Source organism: Colletotrichum aenigma, assembly GCF_013390185.1.
Source record: "Colletotrichum aenigma strain Cg56 chromosome Unknown KSG_Cg56_contig03, whole genome shotgun sequence".
NCBI classification, from domain to species: Eukaryota; Fungi; Ascomycota; class Sordariomycetes; order Glomerellales; family Glomerellaceae; genus Colletotrichum; species Colletotrichum aenigma.
The window spans coordinates 4,906,386-4,914,409 of record NW_023500909.1 but is presented as its reverse complement, the minus strand read 5'-3'; the positions used below and the strand labels follow the sequence as shown (position 1 = coordinate 4,914,409).

The 8,024-nt window shown below is 40.4% G+C and overlaps 1 protein-coding gene across 1 annotated transcript; it reads right to left on the bottom strand.

Moving 5' to 3' along the window:
* Positions 1 to 4,574: 4,574 nt before the first annotated feature.
* On the bottom strand, positions 4,575 to 6,595 carry RTL1-1 (Retrotransposon-like protein 1; the record flags this gene model as incomplete). The annotated part of the gene is made up of 3 exons (XM_037320530.1): positions 4,575 to 4,777; positions 6,364 to 6,466; positions 6,560 to 6,595. 3 exons carry the CDS (start codon positions 6,593 to 6,595, stop codon positions 4,575 to 4,577), a joined length of 342 nt encoding a protein of 113 aa, XP_037181737.1.
* Positions 6,596 to 8,024: the final 1,429 nt, after the last annotated feature.

Sequence of the window (8,024 nt, the reverse complement as noted above, 5' to 3'; positions counted from 1 at the left end):
ATTTATTTATAATCTGCATAATATTAGTTTAAAAAGTGAGATATAGAAAACTAAGTAATACTCTATAGTTTTAAGGAGTATAAGTTTATAGTTAACTAGTGAAATAACTTATAAGATCCTAAAAGGTCTAAGCTTTTTATAGTTTAGTTTATTACTTAGTTATTTTATCTTAATATTTTGCTATATAAGGTAGGTACTATCTCCCTCTTTTAAGGTTAGTCCTTTAATCTTTTATTAATTACTAAACTATACTATTAGCTATTATATAAATTTAAGTTCTTTATATATATTATCTTAAATATCCTTAATTTATTATATTAAAGTAATAGCTTTAACTATAGCTAAGCTTAGTTATATATTTTTATAGGTAGTTAGTTTAAATCTATAGTTAAGGTAGAAGGGGGATTCCTTAGTGCTTTTTCTAATTATGCTATTATAAACAAATTAGGCTATTAGTAGTAATACTATCTAATTATCTTAGTTATAATTAATAAAAATATAGAGGTATATTTTAAGGATTTAGTTAATTCTTTCTATTTATCTATTAGTCTATAAGTAGAATATAATAGATATTAATTATTCAATACTAAGTTATAATATTATTAACTTTTAAAACTTAGAGGTGAAGATCTTATCTCTATTTAATATAATTTCTTTAGGGGTTCTATAGTTAATAATAATATACTTAAGAAATATATAAGCATATTTTTTAGTAGTACTTAATTTCTTATATAAGATAAAGTAAACATATTTTATAAGTCAGTCCATAATAATAAGGATACTATTAAAATATACTCCTATAAGGGGTTTTTAGGACTTTAGTAGTTTAATAATAAAGTTAAGTAATATAGATTACTAGGCGGTTTGTAATATAAATAAAGGTTATCATATACTATAAGGTTAATATTAAGCAGGCTTATTTTTAAAATAAACCTTATAATCCTTAATTACTTTTGCTATATATTCTCTAGTAACCTTTTCTCTATACTATTATTATAGTTATTTCTAAGTCTTTATTACTATTTCTTTTGAGAATCACTTAGGTCTTTTTAGGTATTAAGATATTATAGTCTAGTTATTAGCTAAGAGCGTTAGCTCTACTATTATTAGATCCTTTCTAATAGATAATTTAGAAATTAAATTCTAAAAGGAATTCTAACTATCATATTTATTATCTATTTAATATTTTTGAGGTGGTGAAGTGTGAGAGGTTCTTATAGTTGGAATAAATAAGTATTTTGTGAATTACTCCTAAGAGTTTTAGTCTCTATTTTTTAAAGACTTTAATAATTGCTATAAGTTCCTTATTATAGATTAAGTAGTTAAGCTTAGGTCTATAAAGCTTATGAGAGAAGAAGGTATATGGATGTAGTTATCCTTCTAAGTCTTATTATAAGAGTTACACTCTAAAGGTGTAGTCTGAGGCGTTTAGTTCTACTTTAAACTGTTTTATTAGGTCTAGGATAATTAAGATAGGTTTACTAGTAATAAGGTCCTTAATCTTCTAGAAGGCTGTTTATTATAGTTCTTCCTATATAAAGGGGGTATTTTTATAACTTAGGCTAATAAGAGCTATATTAATCTTATTATAATCTTTTATAAATTTATAGTAGAAGTTAATAAAACCTAGGAATCCTTAGACTTCCTTAAGGTTATTTGGTATTAGCTATTTTTTAATAGCTTTAACTTTACTTTCTAATATATAAACCTTTCTAAGTATAATAGTAAATCTGAGGTATTCTACTTTCTATATATAGAATTTGCTTTTTTTTAGTTCTATTAGTAGCTTAGCTTCCTAAAGAGCTTATAAGATATAGTAAACATCCTTTTTATAGTTTTTAAATATAAGTGAGAAGATAAGGATATTATTTAGGTAGATTACTATATAAATATTAATATATTTATATGGGATTTGATTAATTATATTTTAGAAGGTTATAATGGTGTTAGTAAGACTGAAAGGTATAATGAGGTATTTGAAATATCCTCTTTATATTCTAAAGGTGGTCTTCTACTCTTCTTTTTGCTTTATTCTAATTAGGTTATTACCTTTTTTAAGGTTTTCTTTAAGGTATTTATCTAAGGCTTCTATTTCTATTTAGTTAAATCTATTGATCTTATTAAAATATAGTTTTTTTTCCTTCTTTAAGGGGGATTTTATAGTTAAAACTAATATATTTAGGCAGTTTAGTCTCTAGTTTAGCTATGAAGAGTTTCTTATAAACTCTATATTCTGTTAGGATAAATAGAAGTAGATTACCTTTTTAGTAGAGATCTATTATTATTAGTAGTTAGGATATAGCCTCTTTCGCCTTAAGGTAGTAGTGTAAGGGGCTGGCCCCTAGGCTTGTTCAACGTAGAGGTGCCGTCGATTGACTATTCTAAGCTGAAGAAGGAAGAAAGGACTTTACAAGAGTAGGCACCTAACAGCGGTGAAGCAGACCGGGTTAGGCGGGGTAACGCGGCAGAGTAGTGGGTCCAACGGAGCCGGATCTCGGTAATTGCTCCGGCAAAGCCGGAGATATCAATCCGGGCTCTAGCCCGTGACATTACCCCCCCGCTCCCCTCTGGCGGCGTGCCCGCGGCCCTAAGGCTGGGTCTCCATCATGCTCCATCGCGGAGCCATAACGGCGTTCATAAGCCTCCAATGCTTCTGTCCCCTAGAGCGTCTCAATAGGCTCCCAGGTCCTCTCTGCGTATCCTTCCCACTTAACCAGAACTTCGCAGCGTCGCCCGCGCCCTCGACGCTTCCAGGTAGCGGCGTCGATACTCTCTACATTCCAGGTCTCCTCGCCTTCGTCATCTATAATTAGTGGCAGCTGCTCGTCATCTAGCGTTTGCCCAGGTAAAGGGTCGTTACCTGCACGCTTCAGGGTATCCACGTGGAAGCGTAGGTATATAGCCGTTGGCATATTAAGCTCTACCACGTATAGTGAGATAACCTTCGTAACGGTATACTTATAGTGCAACTAATCCAGTTTCTTGCATAGCCTAAGGGACCTATAGTAGCCTATGTGAAGCCAGACTTTGTCGCCTGCTTCTAGTCTCTCCGTAGGCTGGCGCTTCCTATTAGCCAGCTCCTCATAGCGTTGCTGCGTTGAGGCAAGGGTCGACCGTGCTATATCCATCACGTCCTGGAGCCTTATTACCAACTTGCGTGCCAGGTCCTCACGAGGGCCCTCATGGTCTTCTGGGTCTGCCTCTTGAACCCGGACAGGCTCTAGGTGGTATCCGTGTTCTAAGAAGAAGCTGGTCATGCCTATAGCGCTGCTATCGCAGCTGCAGAGCGCTAGTTGAGCTGCTGGGAGGTTATTCGCCCAATCCTTCTGCAAGTAGGTAATATAATTGCGTAGGTAGGCCTAGATCTCTTGGTTCATCCTTTCTAGGCTGCCATCAGTCTATAGGTGATAGGCAGTACTGAGCCGCTATTCTATTCCTAAAAGCTTGCAGAATTGCCGCCAGAAGCAGCTCGTCCAGTTGCTTCCTCTATCGCTCACAATTAAAGTAGGGACGCCGTGGAAGCAGAAGTAGCAGCTTAGGAATCATTCAGCGCAGGCTTCAGCTTCCATACTTTCTATAGCTTCAAGGGTTACACCTTTTCCTAGCTGGTCGATAATTACCCAAAGGTATCCCTCACCCTTATCTGTAAGGGGAAGGTTGGTAATAAAATCTATAGCGAGGTTGCTTCATATACGCTGCGGTATTAGTAGAGGTTTCAGAAGTCCTTTTTGATACTCTCTCCAGATGTAGCTTCGCCTGCAGCTATCGCAATTGCAGCAGAAGCGTCATACTAGCTATAACTAGCCAGGCTAGTAGAAGCGCCTACTGACTAACGCAAAGGTATTATCTCTACTAGGGTGTCCACTAAGTACTAAGTTATAGCTGCTTTGAACGATATAAGTATGTAGTGTGTTCGCCTTGCTATCTAGGTCTTCACTACCTAGTACCTAGATCTAGTCTCTGAATAGTAGTTGGTTACTATTATCGATCTCACACTCAGCAATCTGGACCTTTAGCTTGAGGCTAGGAGGGAAGCTTCTTTCTCGTTATTTCACAGCATTATATGCCTGCTGGTAGACTTAGTCTTACCCTTAGGTCTGGTCCCAGAGTTGCTATAGTTCCTTATCGTCAGTGAACATAAGCACTAATAGGGCTGCCTCTATGCGTCGTGTACGCGTTGAGGTAAGGGCTACTTCGGGAAGAAGCTGGAGAATCCAGCCTTATTCGCGCTCATCCTCTAGAGATATAGGTACGTCTTGTTTGCATCTAGAGAGTGCGTCTAGCACTACTGCTTTACTTCCTAGCTGGTACTATATCTCAAAGTTATACTGAGATAGTTCCTCTGCCTATCAGCTTTGCTGTTCTATAAGCTTCTGCTTCGTCATAAAGTACTTTAGGTTCTTATAGTCTGATAGGATCCTAAAGTGGCTGACAATCTGTAGCTCTGCTCTCTATTCTTATAGGCAGCTCATAATAGCTAGTATCTCCTTATTATGTATTGGATAGTTGAACTAGGCAGCGTTAAGCCGCTGAAGGTGGTATGCTACTGCGTGACGTCTTCTGTGCTTATCTTCTTATGACAGTACTCCTCTAAGGGCGAAGCCTGAGCAGTCAGCCTCAACGTAGGTTGTACGCTTAGGGTTGAGTTGGTGTAGAACAGGCTTAGCTGCAAAGATCCTCTTAAGCTCCTGGAATGCTGCTTCTTGTTCTTTACCCCAGCAGAAGAGGACACCCTTCTTTGTAAGAGCTATTAGGGGTCCAGCGATCTCTGAGTATGCTGGGATGAAGATTCAGTAGTAGTTTGCAAATCCTAGGAAGCTTCGGACTCCCTTAACCGTCCTTAGCGCAGCCTATTCCTTAATTGCTTTCAGTTTCTCAGGGTCGTAAGAGATACCTACACCTGTAGTGATGATAAACCCTAGGTACTTAACTGTCTTAACAGAGAACGCACACTTATGGGGGTCTAGATGTAACCCTGCGGCGGCAAGCTTATGTAGTACTAGCTTAACCTTTGCTTTATGGTCTTGCCTTAAGCTATTTAAGTAGATCAGGATGTCGTCCATATATGCTGTCGCAAAGTCGTCTAGGTACTCCTGAAGTACGCTATTGATATATCGCTGAAACATAGCAGGGGCTCCTATGAGCCCAAAGGGAACAACAAGCCACTCAAATAGCCTATATCTTGTTTAGAAGGCTGTCTTATACTCCTCTCCCTCTGCGATTTGGATCTTATGGAACGCTGCTACTACGTCTAGCTTAGTGAACCACTTAGCAGCGCTGACAGTCTATAGCGTCTCTCGAATCAAAGGAAGAGGGTATCAGTTGCGCCTTATAAGTTCGTTAAGGGCGCAGTAGTCAACACAAAAATATATCCCTCCACCTGGTTTGCATATAAATAGTACTAAGGCTGATGCTTCTGAGCTACTAGCGTAGATAAAGCCTTTATCTAGTAGGTCTCTCAGGGTCTTATGGAGGACGAGAAGCTCTTCTCGTGACATGCTGTAGAGCGGCCCCCATAGTAGTGCAGCCTTATTGCCGTCGCTCTCCTGTTTGATAGGGATCGTGTGGTCGACTCTAGGGCGATGCGGAGGAAGGTTAGCAGCTTCGTCAGGTTGGAATAGCTCTTAGAACTCAGCTAGTACAGCTGGTGGAAGGAGGGCCTTTAGGTCTGCCTTCTCAGTCTTCCTCATAAGAGCCTTCTGTATATCTGCTAAGCTGATCGCTCAAACTTTATATCCTGCAGTTCCTTTGGTTTGTTGTTATGCCCTCCTATAGAGCGTTGCAAAAGGGGCTCCTGGGAGGAGGCGGTCAGCCCTGATCTGGCGCACTTGCTCTGGCTCTTCCTCGCCTTTTAGACGTAAGTCTACACCACCCCTCCTATGCTGTATACGCTAGGCAGCAGCATCATATAATATATAGTTCCTCTCCATCCAGGGTTTCCCTAAGAACAGGTTGTCGCTAAGGCTACATATGGTATACATAAAGATCTTCTCATCATAACTGCACAGCTTGAGGTTAAAGATAACTACACCTGTTGCTTTCGTAGCGCCTGTAATGTCGCTAAAGCTGCCTAGTACCCGCTCAGAGCGATCTACTATTAGCAGGCGGAGCTTACAGGCAAGGTTGTGGTCGATAAGGGCGTATAGGTTACACCTAGTATCTACTAAGGCGTCTGCTTAAGTGCCCTTATGTATGCAGGTAGTGATCACTGCTAACTTGCTGCTTATGCGATGCTTAAACTGCTTCTATTCTGTGATATCACTAGGCTTTGCCTCTAACGCCTAACTTTGCGTTAGAGTTACTCTTTTCCTAAGCTTTCTTCAGCCTCAGAACTTCCTGGCTCCTCTATAGCACTATTATTACTGCTTCCTTCAGGCTTAAGGTCCTTCTTAACCTTTTTGACCTTCTTAGCCTTCGTAGGGCTGAGAGGCTTCCGCCTAGGGCACCATACAGCGATATGGCCGATCTGGTTACAGTTATAATAACGGCGACTGTCCTTCTTTGGTTGTTGCAGGTCTTCAGATGAGGAGGAGCTGCTATGTCGGCGATGTGGCCTTACCCTCTCCTTGCCCTTAGCGCGGCTAACGCCAGACATCGCTACATCTCCGTCTGCGTCTTGTTAGCCAGGTTATAGTGCTTTCAAATAAGGTGGGGTACCCTTATGCGCCTGCTGAGGTAGGCTTTTAAGCTTGATAGCGAAATCCTGAACTTTGAGAAGCCATCTGTGGTAGTCATCCTTAGGAAGTTCAATATAGATCAGACCCCTCTTAAGATAAGTACTAAGGGCCCCTTCAAAGAAGGCTATCTTAGCTTTATCTGCCTAGTTGGCGCCACCAGCCTCAGCTAGTGTTCGCTCAAACTGGGGTAGAAAGGAGGATAGAGACTGATCGTCTCGCTAGCAAAAGGTTCGTAGCGTGGTTGCTGCCTGTAGATCTGTATTTAGGTCCTTATACGTCCAGTCAAGGTACTTCAGGAATTCAATAGAGTCCTTCTGCCCACCTGGACCTCCTGCTGCGTAGAAGGTAGCTACAACCTGCTGTGGCCCGCTATTAAGGCAGGAGTTAATAAAGTACTAGATATCAGTATTACTGCCAATATACCTTGCATCTAGCTCTATCTTGTCGCGCATCTGCTGGGCCTATGCTGCGTAGTCCTTACACCTTCCTATGAACTTCGGGGGGTTTAGCAGGGGCTTCTTTCGCCCTTCCGTTGCTATTATTATACCGTCGCTTATTACCTGTATAGTTGTATCGGCAGTGGACAGTGTAGGTATGCTGCTCGTAAGCAGCGTAGGGGTCGCTCTATCTGTTGATATAAGCCTGTTCAGAGCTGTTAAGAGCTGCATCATCTGGTCCTGAAGAGGATGTATACTTATGTTGACTGCTTCGTTAACCCTGCAGTTAATCTCTGCAGTTATCGCGTCGTTTGCGCTACCCTCAGGCGAATCTATTATGTTGCACTCGTGAGGTTTCGTATAGCGTCTTCTCGTTGCGCTACCCTCTCGCAAATCGTCGTATCGCACTCGTGAGGTTTCATATAGCGTTTTCTCGTTGCGCTACCCTCTAGCGAATCAGTCGTATCGCTCTCGTGAGGTTTCATATAGCGTCTTTTGTTGTTAAGCTTAGAATATGTAAGGGGCTGGCCCCTAGGCTTATTCAACGTAGAGGTGCCGTCGATTAACTATTCTAAGCTGAAGAAGGAAGAAAGGACTTTACAAGAGTAGGCACCTAACAGCAGTGAAGCAGACCGGGTTAGGCGGTGTAACGCAGCAGAGTAGTGGGTCCAACGGAGCTGGATCTCAGTAATTGCTCCAGCAAAGCCGGAGATATCAATCCAGGCTCTAGCCTGTGACAGTAGAGGTATTATTTTGCTGCTCTTTACTATAATATTAATTTATTTAAAGCCTAATTCTAATAGGGCTGCTTAAGGACTAAATTATTATGGTCCTAATAAAGTTAGCCTTTACTTTAATCTATCTATAGGTTATTTATTTATAGCTAGGGTAGTTTTAGTATTATATTATA